The sequence below is a fragment of the Salmo salar genome, chromosome ssa05 (genome assembly GCF_905237065.1).
Source record: "Salmo salar chromosome ssa05, Ssal_v3.1, whole genome shotgun sequence".
Classification (NCBI taxonomy): domain Eukaryota; kingdom Metazoa; phylum Chordata; class Actinopteri; order Salmoniformes; family Salmonidae; genus Salmo; species Salmo salar.
Genome location: NC_059446.1, coordinates 20,510,630 through 20,538,563, shown reverse-complemented (window position 1 = coordinate 20,538,563; position 27,934 = coordinate 20,510,630). Strand labels below are relative to the sequence as shown.

Here is a 27,934-nt window from a genome sequence, read left to right as displayed (position 1 = left end):
CAGTCAACATATTAATCATGACCTCTTATCATATCATCATTCTGACCAGTCGTAACCTTCTTGGATCTGCAAAATCCCCAGCCTTGCTCATAATTCAGTACTACACAAATTGGTTGAATTATTTATTGACTAGCTAACTAAATAATAACACAGAATAAACATACACCCTCTACATGAGACAAAGGTTGCTAGTGGACTGACAAAATATGATGGCTTGTTACCAAAAGAGGGAGGGGTAGAGAGAGAGGGTGAGAGAGAGGGAAAGAAACACTTATCATTGATACATTTGGAAACTACCCTCACAGAAATCATAATACTTTGCACATGAACCACCGCCCATTTGGAGTAAGAAATCATGAATGTATTTAGGCGTGAATACCTTTGTTCACCGTTTACCTCTGTAGGCACCAAGCCTTTTTGGAAAGGGTTTGGTTGGGCCTTTCCATGGCCCACTTATACATGATCTGATTGTCCACCAGAGGACACAATGTCCTTCCTCTTAGTTGTCCGGTCTCCAACGGGGTGTTTCCTCAGAACATCTACTTAGCTGTACCAGTGATTGTCTGAGAGGGGAGTTTTCTTCTCCCCCTCTTGTGTTGGAATTCAAAGTTCCAAACCACTTTACACAAGTAGCTGCAGACTGGCGATGTCCTGGTCCGAAAGGTGAGGTTACCTTTTTCACCTCGTGTTGAAGTTCAAAGTTTCAACCATTTCAAATGTGTAGTTCTCCGCCTCATGTTTCCTGGTCTAGTAGGTGGGGTAATTTTCTTCCCCTCGTGTTGAGGTTCAAAGTTCCACAAATTTCATGTGTAGTGACTGCTCCACGCTTTTCTGGTCTAATGATTATTTCGTAACCAAGGCTTTTTATGCACTCCAGGTTACATTTCATTACATTACATTTCTTCAGCCCTATGCCTTAGCTGTTTATCAACATAAGTGTTGGTGGGGTGGTCAATTTGTTGTTAATTTCTAATCCTGGATTGCCCCGTTAAAACTATATTATCAATATTTTATTATTTTATTTTGTATAATATAAAGCACCAATGCTGGCACATCCTGTAGTCATTGCATTGGGAGTGACATAAGTTTGTGTGTCTGTGTGATTGTGATCATTATCATCTGCAACAGAAATACAAAGCCAGAATGTGAACATTGTAAAGGGGAGCTCTATAATATTGCCAATTGTTGGGCACCAAATTTCTGATTATTTAAATCAAATCAAATCAAACTTTATTGGTCACATCCACATGGTTAGCAGATGTTAATGCGAGTGTAGCGAAATGCTTGTGCGTCTAGTTCCGACCGTGCAGTAATATCTAACAAGTAATCTAACAATTTCACAACAACTACCTTATACACACAAGTGTAAAGGAATGAAAAAGATAATGTACACATAAATATATGAATGAGCGATGGCTGAACGGCATAGGAAAGATGCAGTAGATGGTATAGAGTACAGTATATACATATGAGATGAGTAATGTAGGGTATGTAAACATTAACCTGTTAGGGCTAGGGGGCAGTATTGACATAGCCGGATAAAAAACGTACCCGATTTAATCTGGTTACTACTCCTGCCCAGTAACTAGAATATGCATATAATTATTAGCTTTGGATAGAAAACACTCCAAAGTTTCTAAAACTGTTTGAATGGTGTCTGTGAGTATAACAGAATTCATTTGGCAGGCCAAAACCTGAGAAGATTCCATGCAGGAAGTGCCCTGTCTGACAATTTCTTGCCCTTCTTGATTATCTCTATCCATTACAGAGGATCTCTGCTGTTACGTGACACTTCCTACGGCTCCCATGCGCTCTCAGAAGGCGGCAAAAAGCTGAATCGTGGCTTTGTAGGCTCTGGTTGAAAAAAAGTTAGTGCTGCATTTAGCTGTGGTTTTGTTTTTTGTGACATTATATGCTAGCTTGAAAAATGGGTGTCTGATTATTTCTGGCTGGGTACTCTGCTGACATAATCTAATGTTTTGCTTTCGCTGTAAAGCCTTTTTGAAATCGGACAGTGTGGTTAGATAAAGGAGAGTCTTGTCTTTAAAATGCTGTGAAATAGTCATATGTTTGAAAAATTGAAGTTTTGGGATTTTAGAGGAATTTGTAATTCGCGCCACGCCTATCATTGGATATTGGAGCAGGTGTTCCGCTAGCGGAACGTCTAGATGTAAGAGGTTAAAACCTGCTCCATAGCCCTCAGGATCTCAGACTGGGGTTAAGGTTTACCTTCCAACAGGACAACAACCCTAAGGACACAGCCAAGACAACGCAGGAGTGGCTTCGTGACAAGTCTCTGAATGTTCTTGAATGGCCCAGCCAGAACCCAGACTGGAACACGATGGAACATCTCTGAGGAGACCTGAAAATAGCTATGCAGCAACGCTCGTCATCCAACCTGACAGAGCTTGAGAGGATATGTAGAGAAGAATGGGAGAAACTCCCGAAATACAGGTGTGACAAGGTTGTAGTGTCGTATCAAGAAGACTCGAGGCTGTAATCGCTGCCAAAGGTGCTTCAACAAAGTACTGAGTACAAGGTCTGAATACTTCTTTTTTTTAATACATTTGCAAACATTTCTGAAAACCTGTTTTTGCTTTGTCTTTATGGGGTATTGTGTGTAGATTGATAAGGGGGAAAGAAATGATTTAATCCACTTTAGAATGGAATAAAAGTCAAGGGGTCTGAATACTTTCCGAATGCAGATTAAGCCTAGTCATGGACTAAGCTCTTTCTGTCACATCTACTCCCGTGTTCGACGTCGCCGGTATACTTAACACCGGTCCTGGGATCCATTATTACGCACACCTGGCATCAATCATTAAGCGCACCTGTACGTCATCATGAGGCACACATTACCTCACTTACTACCTACTCTATATCTGGCACTCCCTTAAGTTCCTTCCCCAGTCAGTATTTTTCCTGTGTTCATGTGTAGACGCTACTGTTATGTTGTTTTGTTCCATGTTTGTTGTTTTATTAAACGTTTCACCTGCACCTGTGTCTCGACTCACAGCGTCTTCATTACACATTCAATGTAAAATCTCTATTGAGAATGTTTTTAATCGTGGTCTTGGCTTAATCTGAGTCTGGGATATATTGCATCACTAAGCAATATCTTGTTGTAATGTAGGCCAACAAATTAGTGCACACCATAAATCTTTAGATTGCATAGAGTACATGGCTGAAAACGGATGGAAACGTTCAACAGGATGTGATGCATGTCTTTCCCCTAACCAATCAAGTCATTCTTAGATTTTAAACATCCCACAATTCTTTTCATTTTGTCAGTCAGTCATTCATAGTAACAAAGAAAAACAGTTGTTAAAGCTACAGTCAGTCCATATCAAGATGATCAGAATCTGCCTTCTTTGGGGACTTCTCTCTCAAGTGTGTAAGTGCATGTCCTAATCTCACATAGTGCTTTACTGAACAGTAAAATTGAAAATCTAAAAGAACAACAATATCATATTGGAAAGTCATATCTAAAGGTAATTTAATATATTCCGTTTGGACAGCAATGTGACCGATATATCTTCACACAATTTAAATTGCAGTAGTTTGATGACTTAATTAAGAAAATACACTGTTATTGAAAGGTTTAACATGTCCATTTCCATTTGAAATTGACATCTGATTACATTCACATTTTGGCAGACCTGATTCAGACTGAAGATGCTCCTCAACCAATACCAGTGACTACTCGTCTATTTGGAGACAATGTATCTTTGCCATGTCCTAAAGCGGCATCTCAACAATTCCTGTACTGGTACAGACAAACTGTTGGCCAACTGCCCCATCTTGTCGCATCTGTAAACTATGCATCAGAACCTGTACTTAAAGGAGAGTTTAAGAACCCACGTTTCCATGTGGAGGAATCTCAATATGTGTATAATCTCATTATCAGAAATATCAGCACATTAGATGAGGCAACATACTTTTGTGGAATTGGGACAATGTATGGGATGAACTATGGACATGCAACATTTTTGGCTGTGAAGGGTAATTTAATTTAAATTGTGCATTTCAATGTTCACCAAGTGTTTTTGTGTATTGTTATACATACAGTAGATGTACACTGTTAGATGCTCAGAAAAAGTATCAAAAATCTTGCTGCAGTATGCTTAGAAAGTGTATATTCATGGTTAAGTGTCATAATGGTAAAATGTAAAGACACTCGTCATTTTTGGAGACAGGTTTTTGAAATGACAACGTTACGGTATAGCTAGCAAAAGAGTGTAGAAACGTTATCTAACTAACTTTTACTGTTAACAACTCTCAAAATGTCTAACTAAGCATCTTGGCTGACTGTGGGTGAATAAATTAGAATAATTACTGACAAATAGCAACCGCGCCACTCTTATCAAGCAAGCAAAATGCTGTTTCCAAAACTGCCATGTGCCTAAAGGAATGTATACCATTTAAAATTCTATGACGTCTCCACTTTACAAGCTTGTGAATAATTATGTTCTCAATACAATGACACAATATAGGACACAATCACCCTACATTGGTGCAGCAACCAGTTTCTGATCCAGTCCATCCAGGACACACTGTGACTCTACAGTGTACAGTACTCTCTGAGACCTGTACAGGAGAACACAGTGTGTACTGGTTCAGAGCCGGATCTGGAGAATCCCATCCAGGAGTCATTTACACCCCTGGGAACATGAGTGATGAGTGTAAGAAGAGCCCTGAGACTCCCTCTCGAACACAGAGCTGTGTCTACAGCCTCTCCAAGAACAATCTCAGTCTCGCTGATGCTGGGACTTACTACTGTGCTGTGGCCACATGTGGGGAGATCCTGTTTGGCAACGGAACAAACATAAATATTGGTAAGTAATGAATATTATGTGTTATAGTGTTGAAATTAAAGAAAGTTTAGTAATATTTAAGTGGTGCATGTACATTGAGTGTACAAAACATTATGAACATCTTCCTAATATTGAGTTGCATCCCCTTTTGCCCTCAGAACAGCCTCAATTCATTGGGGCATGAACTATACAAGGTGTCGAAAGTGTTCCACAGGGATGCTGGCACATGTTGACTCCAATGCTTCCCACAGTTGTCATGTTGGCTGGATGTCCTTTGGCTGGTGGACAATTCTTGATACACACGTGAAACTGTTGAGCGTGAAAAACCCAGCAGCGTTGCAGGTCTTGACACACTCAAACCGGTGCACCTGGCACCTACTACCATAACCCGTTCAAAGGCACTTAAATATTTTGCCTTGCCCATTCACCCTCTGAATGGCACACATACTCTACACAATCCAATTGTCTCAAGGCTTTAAAATAATTCGGTAACCTGTCTCCTCCCCTTCATATACACCGATTTAAGTGGATTTAACAAGTGACATCAATAAGGGATCATACCTTTCACCTGGATTCACCTGGTCAGTCTGTCATGGAAAGAGCAGGTGTTCATAATGTTTTATACAGTCAGTGTACAGCACAGTGGTTGAGGACAATGTGCCTTTTGCTATAACAATATTCTCATCATTGACCAGAAATAAATGTTCAGCTGTAAATTCTTAGATGCTGTAAACAAAATACAACCTGCTAATAACCTATTTAAAGAAATACAAAATTCATATTTTTACAAATATCTCCTTCAAAATGTGGCTATAATCAATCCACATCTTTATATGATAATAATAACAATTCTATGTAATGTGTATAGTGTTTTTCATTACAAAATGAATCTCAAAACGTTAAAAAGCTAAATAAAATGACAAACACAACAAATATAAATTGAGATGATGGAGATTGAATGTCCTTGGGCAGATTAGGATGATGGAGATGGAGATTGAATGTCTTTAGTCACACTAGGAAAAGGGAGTTGAGGAAGTTTGGGCTGGAAAGGCAGGATAGAGATAAAAGACAGAGCCCCTCATCAGAACACCACACATACTTCTCCTGCATTCAGTTCCTCCATGGAAGCCGCTCCTTTCTGTTGGTACTGGTCGTCCATTACCAAAAATGTAGCAACCACCTGGGTGATGCCACTGTTGCTGAAAGTGCAGGAAAAGTCACCAGAAATCAACAGTTTTAGGAACAGACCCTGATCCTCTTCTGCCATCTTCAGAAACGTTTTTATTTTATATAGATACCACCCTTATATTAAAATAAAAACGTTTCTGAAGATGGCAGAAGAGGATCAGGGTCTGTTCCTAACAACTGTTGATTTCTGGTGACTTTTCCTGCACTTTATATATATATATATATATATATGTTGCTATTTTATTGTAAATTATATATATCTCTCTTACTTTTTATTTTAATATATGGGTGGTATAGATATATATCTTACTATTTTTTTGTCATATAAATGGTGTTATATATCTCTGTCTCTATTTTATTTTAATAAAAGGATTGTATGTATTTCTTACTATTTTATTTTAATGTAATGGTGGTATGTATTTCTATTATTATTTGATCTTACTATATGGGTGGTATATATGCCTCCTACTATATTATTTGAATATAAGGGTGGAATAGATCTCTCATACTATTTTATTTTAAAATAAGGGTGGTATATATTTATTTTACTATTATATTTTAATATAAGGGTGGTATATATCTGTCTTACTATTTTATTTTAATATAGGGGTGGTATATATATATATATATATATATATATATATTCTCTTACTGTTTTATTTTAATATAAGGGTGGTATATATCTCACTATTTTATTTTAATATAAGGGTGGTATATCTCTCTTACTGTTTTATTTTAATATAAGGGTGGTATATATCTCTCTTACTATTTTATTTTAATATAAGGGTGGTATATATCTCTCTTACTATTTTATTTTAATATAAGGGTGGTATATATCTCTCTTACTGCTTTATTTGAATATAAGGATGGTATATCTCTCTTACTATTTTATTTTAATATGTGTAACATGTATATCGACTCTCATTATAATTTTTTTTATTCCTTTTAGAAAGATCGCTGGATCATGTAGTCATTGGACTGGGTGTGACATCAGTTTTCTGTGTGATTGTGATCATTATCCTCGTCTTCACCAGAAATACAAAGCCAATTTCTGAACATTATAAAGGTGAGCTCTCTGGTATTACAAACTGTAGTTGAACACCTAATACATTTCACGATTAATGCACAATACTTGTCAGCAAGTATAATACCTCTGTCTTTAACTTTTGTCATGTTGATGCTTGTTTTTATTCATGTTAACAGTGAGTGTTGCTCAGCATATTGGACATGACAACTCAACCACTGAATGTGATCAGGTAAATAAATACAGTTGTTATAATATTGGCCTGTTGGTAGGTGATTTCCAATATGATACTAGATACTCTAATTATCTGACTATTATTATGACTACATTTGTATCAAAAACCAACAACATGATGATGATTCACAGGATAAAGATGGAGTTATGTTGAAGTATGCTGCATTGCATTTCTCTGAGAGGAAAACTAAAAGAGGAAGAAAGAAGAGAGAGACACCACAGGAGAGTGTGTACTCTGATGTTAGGCACTCAGACTGGGACTGAATGTTGCTTATATGCAGAGGAATGGATGTAGTTTGGTCAATAAACTTTTCTTAATATATAATGTATTTAAACAGTCATGATATTTTACCCTTATTAATGATACAGTGACATTTTCTATCAAGCAAGACAGTGGCAGAATTTTCCCTTTACCCATCATGAGGTTGCTACAACCTAGCCTATGAATGAAAGTTTACAACATTGGTGGACACAAGTCCAGATAAAGATTTGAGGTGACAGACACTGACACATGGGCAGACAGGGACACATTCAATACCGCCTTGCACACTTTTGCCTGCATCTATCTGATCTAGTGTGTAGTCATTAGTCCAACAGTTACAAACAAGTGTGTCTATTGGGAAAATTCAGGTATATTTATTATAGTTTCGTTCCGTTTGCTTCCGTTGAAGATTTGCTTTAACAGAATCTGCGGAATGAATACACCACTGATCACACTCAAACAGCTCACTTTCATAACCACATAAAAACAGCTTGTTGTATTCCTTCTCACATCTACGCTCTCTCCTCCTCTCACCTTTTAGTTTCGCTTATGGACTTCAATGCACAACACATTAGCTGTCTGTGACCAGGTGAAAAAACCTTTCCAAACCAAACCTTCATGTCATAACCGCTACACACAGCACACATCGTTGTCATCATATTAGTTAAAGTAACATCATAGTCAACATGGCTAATAGAACTAACAAGATATTTAACCCGCTACAAGTAAAGGTAAGCTTTTTGTTTTACTAATTAGTAAAACAAAAAGCTTACCTTTACTTGAAAGAGTTCCAATTTTGCATAGTAAAGCCAGCTAACTAACATAGCATCCCTCTGTTTGAGCTGGGTGTTTGAGTAGGCAAAACAAGCTAGCTGCATTTGCTAGCTAAGTAAGTGAAAGTGAAAAAAATACCAAATATCTCTCTCTCTCTCTCTCTCTCCATCCTCATAAATTTTTTAAGAAAGTAATTTGTTCAAAACTGTTGTCTTTCTCTCTCTTTCAGTCAACTACTCACCACATTTTATGCACTGCAGTGCTAGCTAGCTGTAGCTTATGCTTTCAGTAATAGATTAATTCTCTGATCCGTTGATTGGGTGGACAGCATTTCAGTTAATAATACAAGAACTCTGATGAGTTGGAGGATGTCCTCTGGAAGTTGTCATAATTACTATGTAATTCTATGGTAGGCGGTGAGAAACATGAGACTCCTACGTTTGTATTGAAGTCAATGTACCCAGAGGAAGACGGAATCTAGCTGTCCTCCAGCTACACAATGGTGCTTACCCTAGAGAGTGCTGTTGAGGCTACTGTAGATCTTCATTGCAAAACAGTGTGTTTTAATCAATTACTTGGTGACGTGAATATATTTTGTATCGTTTAATCTAAAAAGTATAACTTTTTAATGTTTCACTATTTCATTTTTTATGAAATTCACTGAGAACTGTCCTCCCCTTCCTCCTCTGAGGAGCCTCCACTGATGTAAGAAGCTCATTCTTCTAGGAGCGTTCTCTGTCAGAGCAACACTGTTATGGAACGGATTGTCCTGTCAGGTAGAAGGCCAGAAACCATTGAGGACTTTAAATCACTCCTGAAAAACCCAGCTTTTTAGTTTGGCCTTTAATCTGTGATTGTATTGTTATTTTAGACTTCCTTAGTGATTCTATGTCCTCCTCTTGTATCGTATCAATTGTATATCAGCCCATTGCTTAGACATACTGTTTAACTGTGAGCCAACTCAGTGGCCTTGTGCTTAGTGTCCTCCTTGAGATAAGAAGGTTGAGGGTTTGATCCCTGGTCGAGTCACACAATTACTCTAAAAATGGGACCGGATGCCTCTCTGTTTGGCACTCATCATAAAGGAGATGGATTGGGTTAAGTGTCCTGTCCAGGATGTGTACTTGTACATGAAGCTGCATTCCGCTATAGAATCGGGAGATAGGCTCCTGCCGCTATGAGGCATTCTGGCTTGAACAAGGATTAATTACTTACCTATTGTTATATTGTAAAGTTTGATGCAATTTAAAGGAATTTCAAATAAAATTAGAGTTGATCAGCCCCCATTTGAAGTAATTTTTCTCTATTTGCAATAATGTTTGATTGTATTATGGTTCTATTTTTATTGTTTTAATAATTTTTGCCAAATGTATGATTGTTGTGGTATTTATTGTAACCCATGAAACAAACAATGAGATACTATAACTTCTTAAGCATTGTATATATTGTATGTTAATTACATTCTACAGTATTTATTGAGTTCCAACAGCGTACTGTAATTACAGGTATAATGTACCAGCATGTACCAGTAGCGCTGTGTCGAATTGTTAAACCAATTTCTCATTAAACATTGTCTGATTTATCATATTATTAAAATTGAGCTTTAAATAATGGTACAAAGGTTGACTGTCCTCAAAGGAGTAAACTTTGAAATTGACTACAAATAAAACATACTGCACATGTATTAACACTTGAAATAATCAAAGAAACAAAATGGTACAAGCCAGATACTGTATATAGGATCGGTTAGTAACTCTGGGAATTACACTCCTTTAAACTGTAGAACGGAAACTGTAATCAATGTCCATAAAATAAGATAGCTTGTGTCTGTCAGATTGCAACATCCAGTGGTGGACAGACTGGATGCTCTATATCAACAGTAAAACGAGTCCTATATCGACATAACCTGAAAGGCCGCTCAGCAAGGAAGAAGCCACTGCTCCAAAACCGGCATAAAAAAGCTAGAATACAGTTTGCAACTGCACATGGGGAGATAGGTCATACATTTTGGAGAAATTTCCTCTGGTCTGATGAAACAAAAATAGAAATGTTTGGCCATAATGACCATCGTTATGTTTGGAGGAAAAAGGGAGATGTTTGCAAGCCGAAGAACACCATCCCAACCGTGAAGCACGGGGGTGGCAGCATCATGTTGTGAGGGTGCTTTGCTGCAGGAGGGACTGGTGCAAATCACAAAATAGATGGCATCATGAGGATGGGAAATTATGTGGATATATTGAAGCAACATCTCAAGATATCAGTCAGGAAGTTAAAGCTTGGTCGCAAATGGGTCTTCCAAATGGACAATGACCCCAAGCATACTTCCAATGTTGTGGCAAATTGGCTTAAAGACAACACAGTCAAGGTATTGGAGTGGCCATCACAAAGCCCTGACCTCAATCCCATAGAAAGTTTGTGGGCAGACCTGAAAAAGCGTGTGCGAGCAAGGAGGCCTACAAAACTGACTTAGTTACACCAGGAATGGGCCAAAATTCACCCAACTTATTGTGGGAAGCTTGTGGAAGACTACCTGAAGCGTTTGACTCAAGTTAAACAATTTAAAGGCAATGCTACCAAATACTAATTGAGTGTATATAAACTTCTGACCCACTGGGAATGTGAAGAAAGAAATAAAATCTGAAATAAATCCTTCTCTCTACTATTATTCTGACATTTCAAATTTTTAAAATATAGTGGTGATCCTAACTGACCTAAGACAGGGAATTTTTACTAGAATTAAATGTCAGGAATTGTGAAAAACTGAGTTTAAATATAGTTGGCTAAGGTGTATGTAAACTTCCGACTTCAACTGTATAAAGATCCGGTCCATTAAAACAATTGGAGGCCTCTTACACATCAGTGTTTTGATGCAAAAAATTCCAGCTAAATGCTTGGCGCATAGAATTAAAAAAGGTATTGTCAGATATTATTCATCCTAATCAGATGGGGTTTTTACATGGACGATACATTGGAGATAATATAAGACAAGTACTGGAACCAATAGAATACTATGAAATATCGGGGACACCAGCCCTGGTTTTCATATCTGATTTTAAAAAGGCTTTTGATAAAGTACGACTGGAGTATATATAGAAATGCCTAGAATATGTTAGGAATGCCTAAAGTTATGTATAGTAACCCTAGGTTTAAAATATTAAACAATGGCTCCATCTCAGAAAGTTTTAAACTGTCAAGAGGAGTAAAACAAGGTTGTCCAATATCGGCATATCTATTTATTATTGCCATCGAAATGTTAGCTGTTAAAATTAGATCCAACAATTATATTAAGGGATTAGAAATCCGTGGCTTAAAAACAAAGGTTTCATTGTACGCTAATGATTCATTTTTTCTTTTAAAACCACAATCCCACCACAGCCTCATAGATGATCTAGATACTTTTGCTAACCTCTCTGTATTAAAACCAAATTATAATGAGTGTACTATATTATATATTTAATCACAAAAAATGCTACTTTTACATTACCGTGTGGAGCTGAAGGGTGGGACTAAAAACAACAAGATAACCAATGTAAAACATATGGGATCTGTAAATTGTGTATAGGTTCAGATATGTTGTGAAATAGCACTGTTACAAATAGAAATCAAACTGGATGGACATCAGAAATAGAGGAAGGACTAAAAACAAACAAAATATAACTATTGTAAAATAGATGTGTCTGTAAAATGTGTATAATATGTATAAACTGAAGGTAGAAGCCTACGTGTTATTGTTTATTAGTTAACTCCAATTGGGGGAGGGGTGATAGTGTTTGCGACGAAAAAAAGGAATATTCTAAAAGAAGTATGTATGTGTATATGTATGTATGTATGTATGTATGTATGTATGTATGTATGTATGTATGTATGTATGTATGTATGTATATGGATATATATATATTTACCCCAAAAATATACAGGAGATTGGAAATGATGCAGACAATTACATTGATGGAAGCAACAATCTATCCGTAATATTAAAGCTGATCCACCCCTTAAAAAGAAAAATAAGAAAAAGTAAAACAATTAAATAAATATATAAATAAACATGCTCAATGGCTGACATATCTAGTGAGTATGCAGACCATGGAAGAAGTGGGACATTTTCAGCTTACAGGAATTGTGTACAGATCCATGCGACATGGGGCCATGCATTATTATGCTGAAACATGAGGTGATGGAAGCGGATGAATGGCACGACAATGGGCATCAGGATCTCCTCACGGTATCTCTGTGCATTCAAATTTCCATCGATTAAATTAAATTGTGTTCATTGTCTGTAGCTTATGCCTGCCCATACCATAACTTCATTGCCACCATGGGGCACTCTTTCCACACTCTTTCTGCCATTTGCCCGGTACTGTTGAAACCGGGATTCATCGTGAAGAGCACACTTCTCAAGCATGCCAGTGGCCATCTAAGGTGATGCCGAACTGCAGTCAGGTCAAGACCCTGGTGAGGAAGATGAGCATGCAGATGAGCTTCCCTGAGACGGTTTCTGACAGATAAATTTGTGCACAGAATTAGAGAGAAATAAGCTTTTTGTGCATATGGAACATTTCTGGGATCTTTTATTTCAGCTCACGAAACATGGGACCAACACGTGTTGTGTTAATATTTTTGTTCAGTATAATTAGTAAGGAACTCCCTTCACCTGGTTGTCTTAACCCGCAGACACTCGGCCCTCCGTGGAATGAGTTTGACACCCATGGGCTGCGCGATAAGATTATTATGGACATTTTTATTTGTCAAATGGCAGTCAAGCGTTGATCATCATGTCACCAGAATAAGGACATCAATATTTATTGGAAAGTAGCATCAAGCTCATCACCTTAACTTATGTAATCTATAGCCTAATAAACTGCATGAGTCGTAGTTTGGTTGTAGTGGAAGGTGGACCGCACAACATATCATCACGTGTCTCCAAGTTTACTTCAATATATATGATGGTTATTATATCAACATTTACGCATTAAGGCATATCCACCACCATTTCTCGCATAATACATTTTACCGACTCAGAAATATCCCACCATGTCAAACAAACAAATTATCTGTTGGCATTTATAAAATTGGACCGAAACTTCCTGTTTCCATCATACTGTTGCTGTCATGATTTATTTTTATACGGTATGACTTTACTCATTAAAACTGTCGATGGAAACACGGTTACACACTTTCTTTTCCACTTTTTTTCTACTTCTCTCATTTTCTGTATCACTCATCTCTCTCTCTTTTCCAATCTCACTCGCTTTTCACTCTGAAGGTGAGGGCGAGGAGGACAGCGGAACGGGTTGTGGAGGCAAAGGTGAGAGTGATGAATAGCCCTACTCCCCTCCCTACATAAGCCCTCAACCCCCATCAAGCCACCCTCGGGTCTGAGACCAAACCGGATCCAAGTGGAACAAGGAACGGTTCAGCTCAGCAGTCAGCCACCTTCTCTCTGGCAGTTTTGTTTTGGTTATCAGTTATGGTCACTGTCATTCCCATGTGGAAATAGCCAATTACTGCAGCCTGAAGATCAGGGTCATGCTCATTATGGCAAATGTTTTAAAGGTTGACTTTGGGATGAATAGAATATTGAGCTACAGAAGTACAATTTCTTATCACTTTCTACAGCTTCCATCCAAAAACAATCCTGTGAAATGACGTCAACACATACAGGAGGAGTTACTGGCTAGCTAAGCTGATGAACTAGCTATGTTGGTCGAGGTGTGCATGACCAGAATGACACATCAACGAACCACCAAAGGCACACCCCATTTCTGTTTGAAAATTGTGAAAGGGGAGGAGTTTGTCAATTTTCGTGCCCAAAGTTGACCTTTAAAACATTTTGAAATGGAGAACAAAAGCATTTATTATTGGATAACTCTATGTAATCGTATTGAACATGAACCAGCTGGGGTTGGTTGTGGGTTGAGCAAAGATGTAGTGTTCCTATTTGATCATCATCACAATGACAGTGGATGTGTTTGGTTATTCCAGAAGAGAAAGAGAGAAATGTAATCTTAAATGTGGTTGAAATCAGAACAAAATACAAGCATAAGAGAAGTCACATTTTCTATGATTAGCTACCCCATATCAAAGTCCTTGCATATTGTCCAATAACAATCAACCCAGCAGGACCACAACCCCTCAGATCCCAAAAGTAATGCCCACAAGTCCTGAACTTTTGTTTTATATAACATCAAACATAATTGACTCAATTTAATAAAAAATACATTTCATGTCAGTGCCATTACAGCATCCCAACTGATGACTATTTATTTTACTTGATGTTCAATGTTAAAATTTCAACATATTTTAGTCAGATGTGAATGGTATAACAGAACTTGTAGTGAATGAAAAGGTCAACAGTAAGGCCAGGGTCTTACTATGAATGTATTTGGAGCAGGCCACCATTTTGTGGAGCCTGCCTTGACATGTGATTGCTCATTTATGGATGCCTTCAATGTATTTGTATTTTTTTGTATTATTTAATTGCATTTATTGATAAAGTGTTTTATTTCGATGCAGGAATTGATTGGAAGTGTTAGGGGCAGTATTTCCCCCAAATCCTGGTCCTGGAGGTCCCCTATATCTGCTGGTTTCTATAGAATGTGCATCTCAGATGACAACCTCCTTGTAACATTGGCATGTTGTGAAGTTAATGTCCATTTCATTGTTCATCAGTAGACCAGTTCATTGTTGAATTATTTGCTTATCATCAGTTTAGTGCTCCTTCAAACCAAACAAACTGATGCGTAAAAAACACTGAAAGAGAATGTTTTTGTCAGAAAGCTTTACATGTCCTTGAAACAATTGAAAAAGTAGAACAGCATTTTAACTGAATAATTTCTCTTCACCACACCACTGTATTGGACATGCTTTTCATGTATCTTCATTTGAAGGAGAGATATTAACCAGGGGATATTTGAGAACCACTGGACCAGCCTTTGAGATCTCCCGTGGAGAGATTGTTCCTGTTACTCATGTTAGGTTGGGAGCAGCATGTGTGTGTGGTTTGTATCGTTCGAGTAAGGCTTAGTAAAAAAGGAATGAGGTGTTAATAGGAGTGGTTTCAACATTATGCTTTTACAGTCTATAAAGTTTATTTACTTTTCTGAAAAGAAACAAAATCCCAATTCTACATTACAAAACCATAATTGACAGCTTGGTTAAATGAGCTCTGAATAGAGTGATGCAAAGCACACTTTACTATTGTAAGACATAACAGAGTGGTGTAACATGAACATGGTCACATTTCTGTCAATGACATTACAATTGATACAGCATCAGGGAGGAACATTTTACATGATGGTGCTCTGGTAGTCTTTCAACAGATGTCGCTGTTTCACTAGTTTAGGACATAACTATCTTACCAGTCTCACAGTCTGACCATAGGTCAATGTGGTGTTAGGTCAATGCGTACAATTATGAACCACGTCAATGTTCTCTCAGGTGTAATCTCTTCATACTGCTAAAACACTAGTCTTTTGGTCAAAGTTAATGCTACTAATTTAATTGATTTTGTTAGCCTTCGCTGTTGTATCTCATTAAACAATTAAATATGCCTTTACTAACATGAGATGTTTCATTCTGTTTTAGCTAGCATCTGGAAAAGTAGTGAAAGACTTGAACCCTCAATTCAAATCAATTAAAACTTGAAAAGGTACAAGTGAATCCAGTTAACCATAATATTCATGCATATTGCATTTTGTGCATGCAACTCAAATTACTATTTTGGCCTATACTGTACTCATTGTCAAAACTAGTGGTAGAGTGGACTAGCAGAGAAAATTGATCAATGAATAAAAACACATACTTGATTCTAAGGGCGATTTCACATATGCCTGAAACTCACTCCTTAGCCAATACCTTGTAGTCAAATATATCCTATTGTTTGAGGTTATTATTCCTAATAGGGAGAAGTACATGGCAAAAAGGGTGAGGTGTCACATTCAGGGGAATAAGACCAAGAGGTTATCTGTGTTTGGCTTGAATAAGGAGGGAGGGCTTCCAGAACGAGAGGGCTGTGACATTTCCCACTGCGGTCTTTTAGCCATCCGCAATGAAACCAACAAACACAAAACATGTCCAGAGACAAACAATGATGCCTGGAAACTTGAACATCAATGTGTTTGGTGTTAGAGGTGTGAATTCTACAGAGGCTACTCTCGCTGTAACAGATTCACTCTCACACCAACTGTAGTGTGTGGAAAATATCATAGACCATCACATTCTCACATGAGTTTGAGTCCAGCTAACAAACAATTATGTTCCATTGTATATCATTCGCTGGATTTGTATTTTGTTGAGCACCCCACATGATGTTGACTTTCTGTACGGCACTTTGACATCAGCTGATGTAAGAAGGGCTTTATAAATACATTTGATTGACTGTACTTGCATGAATATGATCATCAGTCACAATTATCACCATCAAAATCAGTATCATCAATATTATCATGATCATCTAAAAAGACTGCTCTCTGTGCTTCAATGTTTTCAACATGAAGATGAACCATATCCAGAAATAATTGAAGACAAATATTTAAAAAATCCCATTTGTTATAAGACTATATAAGAGCTGGTATTAATGGGGGCTATGCTCAAGTCACTCATTTTATATATATACATACACACACACAGGGCTAATTTGAATGTGTCTAACCAGTTACTTCATCTGCCAGTGTGCTTTTAGCCCATTTAAAAAACAGATGTCTCAAATCTCACCCTTTTCCCTATATAGAGCTCTATTTTTGACCTGAGCCCTATGGCCCTTGTCAAATGTAATGCACCGCATACAGTAGGGAATAGGGTGCAATTTTGAACACAACATGACTGGCACTTTGGAAAGAGTTTTGTTGTACAGGGAGCCTGTCTCGACATCCGGTAAGTCATAGAAACAGCTCTGTCTGAAAATAGGTCACAATGAGGTGGTGAGTCTGAGTTACTGATTAACCCAATCACACTCCCTCAGCACACATGTCATCCTGGCCAAGCAGCTGAAACTAAGTGGGGGCTGGGCATTTCAGCGTTCCCTGTATAAATGTTTCCATACGTAGGACAAGCACACTGCAGACATCAGTTGAAAGCACATCTTGAGTGTAAGACATGTCATACACATCAGCAAACAGGTATGTATAGGTACCTCATGACCAGTTTTTCATATGTTGCATTGAACACTGCATTAACAATACGTTTTAGATGTGCTCCTAGTGTCACGGTTGTTGTATGATGAAGGAGCGGACCAAAGCGCAGCGTGTGTATCGTTCCACATTTTCTTTATTAAACTGTGAAACTATGCAATACATACAAATAAACTAAAGAACAAAAACAACAAACCATGACGAAGAGGTGAAACATACAATCTCTGTCGTGGCTAATTTCTGCATTACCAAATGAGAAGAGTTAAACACACCAGTCCGAGTTAAACTACATCTTTAATACTTAAGATACTTTTGCAAAAGTACTTGACCCCCAATAATGCACTCTCTCGAATGAACCATTGAATGAGGTAATTACACAATGGCTACAGACATCTTTTATAGCAACGATACACCCCCTTCAACGTATATTGACAAACAGATACTTAGTAACAGTTCACAAAGGTTAAGTTTTGAATGACAGATATCCATAAAACACAGCTGACAGTAACTGCTATGTCAACCTGGTTCATTGAATAGCCCAGTATCTGGTCTCCCTAGAACCGTCCCTCCCTGGTACGGTATAGAACAAAAACACCATTTCATCCAATGGCACATATCAATTGTCAACTCTAGATACTCCCATCTCAAGCAAACCCCCTCTTAACCCTACTCCTGGACAGGCTCACTGGGGAGTGAGCCTCTAGGCCATATATTATCACAGGATAAGTGCGAGATCTAAGAGAGGACATACAAGGGTCCATTTACTGCCATAATCCTCCCCACAATAAAGAAAAGGAGGGAGTGACTTGCTCAGACATTGTGGAGACAAGTCATTGGTTCCCCATTAATCACGCCATCCCTCCACATGGTTTAAGAATAAGTAAAGACACATTCCCATGATGACAAATCTGACCTCTCCCCTCTCTGGGCCCCAAGTGTCTGAGCCCCAGCTAAGGTAGACGTGAAACTGAAAAGACACCAGAGTCCAATGGACACATTCTAATGACAAGTACCTCAAATAAGCATATTATACTAATAAAACATCTTAATTATATATGTTACCCAACTAATTCTGATTCGTCCATGACATTTCCCACAAACCCAGGTGGGAAAAACTACTTAAGAATGATCTCCAATTAGAAACAACGATGACCAGCTGCCTCTAATTGGAGATCCCAAAAAAGCCCAACAGAAATACAAACATAATAGACAATCTAAACTAGAAAAAAAACTGTCACGGCCTGACCTACCATAGAAAATAACAGCTTTCTATGGTCAGGACGTGACACCTAGAGGACTTTTACTGTCAGTAAACATATGCCTTCAAGTAAAAATTCTAGACTTACATCAGATCAGGACTTGAGGGTAAAAGTTAGAGATTTACTAAGTGAGAAAAAGACTCACTCCAAGCTTTATTCTGTCCGTGAAGCTGGCCCTACAACTCTCAAGTTAACAGGTTTGCTAAAATGAGCTTGTTTGTCAAAGTCTCTCACAGCCATAACATAGCTGTGCATCTTGTGGCTACACACAGGCAGTGAAGACAGGTCTGTTGTGAGTAAACAGCTCAGAGGTCTGTCCAAAGTGCAGAGATGGCCCGCCACAGCCTACGAGCTAAACCACTGTGAACCGGCTCACCACTTGTCAAGCGTGGGCGTGCAAAACATGCCAGCAACACTGCTGCAAAACAAAAGACCAAAAGTACATTGTAATGGCCAGCATGTCACGATCTTCGAACTCCCGATCATAAATAAACCAAAGGCGCAGCGTGCATGGAATTCCACATCTTTTTAATGAAAATGAAACCGTGACATTCTGGAGCTGCTCAAAGGCATCTACACAAAAACAAGATCCCACAACTAAAGGTGGAAAAAGGGCTGCCTAAGTATGATTCCTAATCTGAGACAACGATAGACAGCTGCCTCTGATTAGGAACCATACTCTGCTAAACACAAAGAAATAGACAAACTTGATTGCCCACCCCACATCACACCCTGACCTAACCAAACTAGAGGAAAATAAAAGTCTCTCTAAGGTCAGGGCGTGACACAGCAAGGTTTGACTCATATTGACTGGTCCTCATGACTGTTGATGCACATATGCATGCACGCACAGACACACATATGCAGGTATACACACATTCGTACAAATGCACACATTATTTTATTTAGATAAATAACAAAGGAAATGTTACAAAGCCCTACAGATCATTACAGATGCTTGGTCATACAGTCCACATGAGTCATGTTCATGTTCTCTTCTGTACAGGGTTGGGGAGTAACTGATTACATGTAATCTGATTATAAAAATGGGTAACTATAATCAGTGACATTACCTTCAAAAATATTGTAATCAGACTACAGATAATTTTATAAAACAAGATGATTACTTGTTGGATTCATTTGAAATTCTGAAAGGATGTTTGCAAAAAAAAAAATGACACCTTTCTGTTTTATCAATGACATTCAATTCAGCATTGAAAAAAGTTTACATTTATTCCAGCTAAGCCAGTCTGAACGCAGGTAAGAGACCAATATGATGACACACTAAATACCTTTGAAGGATGCTTTTTGTTTTCTTCTAATGCCTCTTAAAGGGAAAGTGATCCAAAAGTAGGAAAGTAATCAGATTAAATTACTGAGAATTTAAATGTAATTAATACAATATTTAAATCAGTTTTCTTCCTCAAATGAAGGGGATGCTGAAGCAATATTTGCAAAATGGAGAGAATCTGATTTCATTGGTCCTCAACTCACAGCTCAGTCATTTCATTTAGAGTAAGTGGAGTTCACCGTGAGTTAGCCTGACCCCGAGCAAGTTAGTTCTGAAGGATTCATTGTGTTAGAAATGTACCTGGATAAAAGGTGAGCAATTTCGTTTGACTGGCTATCCTGAGATGAACTCAGAGTTGACCTCGCTAACTCCTCAAACCTGCTTCGTAGGATACCCCTCAGTGGTGGAGTGACCACTTTGTAATTGTTTGAACGGCAGATTTACACTTTAAACAAAACGTACAACCTCTGAACATGCTTGACACGCACACACGCCTACACACCAACACACAGGTCTACACACCAACAGCAAACATACAGAGACACGCACATGCATGATCAGTCTCACTCATACCAATGTGTACCTACTTACGGAAATATGGGTACACACACAGAAAGCTACTTATTTCCATCCTGCAAACTCCATCACCTACTCACACACACAGTCTCAAACAGCCTAACACATGATAGTGACATGATTGTGAGGTCTGCTGCTCTCTGGTGGGGAGGTCAAACAGGCCTGGGTAATAGATCTGCTGCTCTCTAGTGGGGAGGTCAAACAGGCCTGGTTAATAGATCTGCTGGGCTCTAGTGCGGAGGTCAAACAGGCCTGGGTAATAGATCTGCTGGTCTCTAGTGGGGAGGTCAAATAGGGCTGGGTACTATATCTGCTGGTCTCTAGTGGGGAGGTCAAACAGGCCTGGGTAATAGATCTGCTGCTCTCTAGTGGGAAGGTCAAACAGGCCTGGGTAATAGATCTGCTGCTCTCTAGTGGGAAGGTCAAACAGGCCTGGGTAATAGATCTGCTGCTGTCTAGTGGGGAGGTCAAACAGGCCTGGTTAATAGATCTGCTGGGCTCTAGTGGGGAGGCCAAACAGGCCTGGGTAATAGATCTGCTGCTGTCTAGTGGGGAGGTCAAACAGGCCTGGGTAATAGATCTGCTGCTCTCTAGTGGGGAGGTCAAACAGGCCTGGGTAATAGATCTGCTGCTGTCTAGAGGGGAGGTCAAACAGGCCTGGGTAATCGATCTGCTGCTTTTAAACTACATCAAATAGCAGTATTTTTTATGCAAAGTTGCCTTATTTATATCAGGGTTATGTTGGCACATCACCAAAATAACCTAAAGAACTTTAATGAATGGATTGCTGTAAATATTTGAATAACTTGCCACACTTTTCACATTTCTGATAATGTCATCAGGTGTCATCAATGTCATCAAGTGTTAGGGTTTTGGTTCAACGAAGTCTAAATTAGTTAAGGCTTAGTTAATTAAGGCTAATTTAGTTACTAAGGGGAGTGGCTTGATGTAGAATGATTTTTGAGAATTGGGTAATTTTTCAACATGGTTCTTTTTTGAGCTGAACACGTTACATTTTCACACCTTGACTGGCTTTGCCGTGGAGTTCACACCTTTGCTTTGAAGTGGTAAGTCGCTCTGCAGGCTCAGAGTGGAGGGTTTGTCTTGTCAATGCACATGTGTCTGCCTGTTTTTTTTAAATCAGTCCTCAACTGCAGGTCAGTCATCCTGTGTGGGTCTCGCTCTCTCGCTCGGTCAAAACCGAGTGGAAAACTACAGGGTGATTATCGTCACACACGAAACTGGTCACAAACAAACAGCAGCCCTTTACCTCTACAAATGAACATTGTCTTTATATGGTAAACTGAAGCTAGTGGTGCTACAGTGGAGTCACTGAAGGTACTGACATGACATGCTAAATAGGATAATCAGTTTAACACACTAGTCAGTATTTACTATTTCAAGGGTGGTACATACAGTATCAACATCAAATCAAACTTTTGAATTGTTTTAGTGTTGTCGTGATGTTGCCATAATCCTCATAGAAACTGTGACCAGTCAGCATGTATTAGTCAGCATGTATTGAAACACCTAGTTAAACAGGGCACACGATACCACCTATTTATATACAGGGCATACGGTACCACAGGAGGTTGGTGGCAACTTAATTGGAGAGGACTGGCTCGTGGTAATGATTGGAGTTGAATGAGTGGAATAGTATCAAATACATCAAACACATGGTTCAAGGTTTCCATGTGTTTGATGTCATTCCATTTACTCTGCTCCAGACATTATAATTATCCATCTTCCCCTCAGCAGCCTCCTGTGGAAACAATGCATGTGATGTTGTCTTTGTTGCCTCAGATACGAACTCTTTAAACAACATATTCACACTTGAATTGTATTTGACTCAATATTGTAGGCTACCTGTGTGCATTACCAGATATGTACTAGCCATATCTGAAGTACAGCAGAAGAGTTTAATAATAGCTAGTAACAAACACCCACTCCATCATGTTGAGACTAATACTACTTGTTCTACTGAGTTCAACAAACCATTTTGTGTTTTAGCTGTTCAAATGTTTAATGCCCATGCAAATTAGGTAATTATGTTGAGATGAAATCTGAGAATAATCTCTCTGTATTGCAGATGACTGACTTGTCTATTTTTTGCTACACTAGTTTGGAACATAAGTGGTACCTCCCACTAATGGGCGGAGAGAAAGGCTATGACATTAATAACACATTGCTATCTTCATTTAGGTGTGAGTCAGGACTCTCTCACTCCGTTTGTGACTGACTATCAGTATGGATTCTTTATTGTATACTGTAACCCTTTTCCATTCCCCTACACTGAAGGGAGGTGTTTGAGGTGAGGCTTGTTCGGGATTGAGACTCTGCGAAATAAAGTCAGGGCTTTAGTGTTTTGACCTACCAGTACTTTTTTTTATGATTATGAAATTGAGAAATAAATACTTTATGTTTTGATAAATATATCAATATATTCCCTTCTTTGGACCACTTTTATACATATTGTGTTAATATACCAATTGTGTTTCATATTGGGTTAATACAAGTTTTGTTTCATTGTGGAAGTGTTCAGAGTCAGTTAACTAACACTCTCACCATTTCTATACATGCTGAACCATACTGTGCTGGCTCAGATAAATTATTTTCACATTGTCCTTTGCAGCACAGTTCTAGAAACAATGGTGGATGCATAAACAGGCCAGCCCAGTACAGCATGTTCGTCTTGACTCTATAGTGTGAAAATGGAATGTGTTTGATACAGCATCAGTCTAATCTGTGTATCTGGGGAAGCTCTTTTGATGTTGTCAACAGGACGCATCAATAACGAAAGGGCTGTGCTATTACACTGGTTGCTTCTCCTCCACATCTGTTTCACTCAAACAGCCACCCACACAGCTCTACAGCACCACCCCGTAGCTTTACAACCATTTACTTTCTAATCCAAACAGCAAGAATGAAAAAAGAGCTTCACCAGAACACAAAAAGCTTGTCTTGTACCACCACCTGGTCTGGATCCCAGGGTACCTGTCTCTAGTCTTAAATCATGAGTTTGACAAGAGTAGAACACTTTCAGTACAAAGCTAAACGTGTGATGATGATGATGATGATTCATCATGGGATTCAAAACAAACCATCAAAATTTTAGATGTTTACTGAAATTGCACTGACTTACAAATGTAAGTATTATTAATGTTACATTTTAGAATGATTAAGCTACATGCACTCCCAGTCTGAACACCTGACATCAGAGTACACACTCTCCTGTGGTGACTCTCTCTTCTTTCTTCCTCTTTTAGTTTTCCTCTCAGAGAAATGCAATGCAGCATAATTCAACGTAACTCCATCTTGATCCTAAGGAGGAACATACATTACATATAAATGCTTCTCAGTTACATGTTTATTATATTACATTTTAAAGGTTATGTTCACAGAAATACAAACAGTAGGCCACGTATTGGTTGGAAAATATATAATTACTGGATCATTATTCATCACATAGAGTAGCTTTCAAGGGTTATTATGAGCCATTGAGGAATTTCACCCTCAAATTGGAATTGAACCATTTCACAATGTAGATATACCTGTTCTCCCCTTAATCTGTCATGTCTGCCTCCCCGACAGGCACCTACTGCTTCGATAGAAAACCAAAAATATATAAAAATTAAGCTTTGCTGTCAGAAGACAACATCTTATCTACAAAACAGAAACTTCTCAGGAAATGGTTAACATGACCATATTTCAATAAATGTAAAAAAAAATATATAAAAAAAATAATAATTAGGGGCAAAAATGAAGACAAGGTTTACCAGACAGGAATGAAAGACAAGATAAATGTCCATAGCAATTCAAAACTACTGTAACTTCAGGGCAGCAAAATGTATCTAGCAAATTTTCATAATTGTATTGCTTACCTTTGCAATTTTCACAGACTTGTTTTTACTTCTGGTGCAGGCAAGGAAGATGATCCCAATATCACACAACACCAACGTGACTACCAAACCAACAACAACCACTACCAGAGACTTTTCTGAAACAAACATAAATATGAATGTCATGAAGTATCTATCACAATTTCTACCCAAGAAAATGTATAAATAGGTTGGCAGATTTAGGTTCATGTACTGGCACTAGAGAAGAATGATGTAAACATTAGGCCTACAGATGTAAGATCTGAATTTGATCACTCTTATGTTATCAACCCCTACAAAAATGGCCATTAATTATAATCCACATAATGAATCACATTTTCCTGCTGTAGCAAACTGACTCAAATTAAGATCCTACATCTGTACACTTCAGTTACACTGATTCTACCTGACTCGTTCCATTTTTTTTTAGTGGCCATGTCCAAATTTGTTCCATTGCCCAACAGGATCTCCCCACATGTGGCAACTGCACAGTAATAAGTCCCAGCATCAGAGGGGCTGAGGTTGTTCTTAGTAGAGAAGCTGTAGACACAGCTCTGTGTAGGAGAGGGAGTCTCAGGGCTCTTCTCACCCTCATCACTCCTGTTCCCAGGGGTGTAAATGACTCCTGGATGGGATTCTCCTGATCTCGCTCTGAACCAGTACACACTGTGCTCTTCTGTACAGGTCTCAGAGAGTACTGTACACTGTAGAGTCACATTTTCTCCTGGGTGGAATGGGTCAGACATTGGCCGCTGTACCACAGTCTTGTAATCAGACATCTGGTGATTCTTACCTAAATGGTACATTTATTGTTTCATGTAAATCAATCTGAAACAACACTTTCTAAAATGCACATGAATGTATAAAAACACACAGATGTCACGTATACTCCCTCTCCGGGCTCTAGGTCATCAGGCTGCTGATTATCACGCACACCTGTCACCATCGTCTTGCGCACCTGCGCCTCATGACACTCACCTCCAGCAGCTCCTTGATTATCTTCCCTACATCTGTCACTCCGCTTGGTTCTTTCCTCAGGTGTTATTGACTCTGTTTTCATGTCGGTGCGATGTTTGCATTACGTATTCATTGTTTCTTTTATTTATTAAAACACTCATTCCCTGAACTTGCTTCCCGACCCTCAGCACACTTGTTACAACAGACACATAGAAAACATATGAAGATAAGAACCCTGAGCAAGAAATAAAGGGCATTAATAACCTGTTGGGGCTCGGGGGCAGTATTGAGACATTTTGAAAAAAAATATGTGCCCATTTTTAACTGCCTCCTACACCAACTCAGAAGCTAGGATATGCATATTATTAACACATTCGGATAGAAAACACTCTGAATTTTCTAAAACAGTTTTAATGGTGTCTGTAAGTATAACAAAACTCATATTGCAGGCAAAAACCTGTGAAAAATAGATCAAAAAAAAAATGTGAATTTTGTGACTGTACTATTTAGTGTCATTGTTTTATAGATACCATAGTGAGAAAGGATTCATTTCGCAACACCTACGGCTTCCACTAGATGTCAACGATCTTTATAAAGTTGTTTGAAGCGTCTATGATAAACAGAGAGCAAATTAGAATCCAAGGAAGTTGACATGTCATCACTTCATTTTTTTGCGCCTGCGCATAAATCTGAGAAGCGTGAGTTTGTCATCATTGTTTATCTAGACATAGGATAGGTTGTGTGAAAATATTACTGATGTTTAACGTTAAAAATGGACCAAAAGATTAATGCTAAACAACATTTGACATGTTTGAACGAACGTAAATAGATTATTTACTAGGTTTTTTTAGCTTTTCGGCGTGATTTTACACTCCCCCCCACCACGTTTTGTGGGAGCATAATGAACGCTAAGTACTTGGTGTTATTTGGACATAAATTATGAACTTTGTCAAAAGAAACCACATTTGTTCAGGACCTGGGATGCCTTCCGGACCTGGGATGCCTGCCTTCTGATGGAGATAATCAAAGGTAAGGGGATATTTACAATGTTATTATCGATTTTAGATGATGCTAACTGTATAGCATAGCTTATTGTTCTTAGCATAGCACCCCGTTTATTGCAAAATGTGATTTCCCAGTAAAGTTATTTTGAGATCTGGCCATTCGGTAGCAATTACGAGATGATAATATATTATTCTTTGAATGACAATATTATAATTTACCAATGTTTTCGAATAGTAATTTTGTTATGTTCACCGGAAGCATTTCAGAGAAGAAAAAAATCTGAATTTCACGCTACTGTAAAATGCTGTTTTTGGATATAAATATGAACTTGATGGAACAAAAAATGCATGTATTGTATAACATAATGTCCTAGGAGTGTCATCTGATGGAGATTGACAAAGGTTAGTACATAATTCTAGCTGGTTTCTGCTTTTGGTGACGCCTGACCTTGAATTGAAAATGGATGTTTGTACTTTTGTGGCTATGTACTGTCCTAACATAATCTAACTTTATGCTTTTGCCGTAAAGCCTCTTTGAAAATCGAACAATGTGGTTAGATTAAGGAGATGTTTATCTTTTAAATTGTGTAAAATAGTTGATTGTTTGAGAAATTGAAATTATTAGATTTTTGATGTTTTGAATTTCCAGCCTTGTTAGCAATCCCGACTCGGGGTTCATTGCTAACCTGTAGCCCCAACAGGTATCTTCTCATTGCCTTTTAATACTAAAAAAGTCCCATTGATAAAGTTTACATCGTATTCTGTCCTTCTTGCACAATAGTAAATTGCTTCATCCGTTGGTTCCATCTTTGGGATTGTAAGACGATATATCCAATCAGCTTCAGCCTTCTCCAGATTGAGATGGGAATTGTTAAATTCCTTGTACAGTTCCGGCTTGGACTGAAATTTCTGCATCCTTGCAACAACTTGAGGGATTTCCCCCACTATTTGCTCAAACCAGTACATGTTTCCCCTATTGTATATTCTATTTGAGAAAACACAGCAGAGAGTCACTGTGTCACCAATGTAAACCTCCCTTACTTTAACTTGCCACTGAATATTGTCGCATTGTGTCACATCTAAAAATGCAAAACAGATAGAAAAGTTTAGGTTAATCAGAAGAACTAGGACTGAAGGACTGACGAAAGCTCAACAGTACCAGAAACCCCATAAAGACAATTTCCACTTCCAATTCTTACATTATGAACTGAACACAATCACAGTATGGTTAGACAACTCAAGGTAGGAATTGCAAAACGTACATATTGTGCTGAAAAATACCACAACAACCCAGATTCTGATCATCTTGCTGTGTAGCTCCAATTTCATGATTAGTCCTCTGACCAGTGGATAAATGCTGGAAATAAGTATGTACCAATATGGAGGTCTGAAGTCAAAAGACCAACCTGATAGGCTGGTGTAAAAAACACAATACTTCCTGTTACATTTCCGAACCAGCATCAGTGTTTTTGGTTACCCAAACACCTGCAGTGTTCATTTATTCTGTTTTTTTGCTAAGGTTGCTGCACCTTTCAATGTATCTAT

General features: G+C 38.3%; 2 protein-coding genes across 2 annotated transcripts in view; one reads left to right on the top strand and one right to left on the bottom strand.

Moving 5' to 3' along the window:
* Positions 1-27,718, bottom strand: part of LOC106604429 (uncharacterized) — a 59,089-nt gene extending 31,371 nt beyond the window's left edge. Inside the window, exons 1-2 of the mRNA XM_045719402.1 lie at positions 27,652-27,718; positions 27,089-27,468 (exon numbers count right to left, since the gene is read on the bottom strand). Of these exons, the coding sequence (XP_045575358.1) occupies positions 27,089-27,468; positions 27,652-27,718 (447 nt within the window). The remainder of the gene's footprint in view (positions 1-27,088; positions 27,469-27,651) is intronic.
* Positions 3,280-9,803, top strand: LOC106604500 (uncharacterized). Its single transcript, XM_014199166.2, has 6 exons — positions 3,280-3,394; positions 3,658-4,002; positions 4,494-4,835; positions 6,952-7,068; positions 7,206-7,258; positions 7,393-9,803. Exons 1-6 carry the CDS (start codon positions 3,352-3,354, stop codon positions 7,522-7,524), a joined length of 1,032 nt encoding a protein of 343 aa, XP_014054641.1. The 5' UTR covers positions 3,280-3,351; the 3' UTR covers positions 7,525-9,803.
* Positions 27,719-27,934: the final 216 nt, after the last annotated feature.

What these genes read in the sequence shown, in the direction of transcription:
- LOC106604500 (XM_014199166.2), top strand. Translation starts at nt 3,352, where the DNA reads ATGATCAGAATCTGCCTTCTTTGGGGACTTCTCTCTCAAGTGT. An exon ending in CGGAACAAACATAAATATTG is followed by an intron (nt 4,836 to 6,951) that starts GTAAGTAATGAA and finishes TATTCCTTTTAG; the next exon opens with AAAGATCGCTGGATCATGTA. An exon ending in CAACCACTGAATGTGATCAG is followed by an intron (nt 7,259 to 7,392) that starts GTAAATAAATAC and finishes GATGATTCACAG; the next exon opens with GATAAAGATGGAGTTATGTT.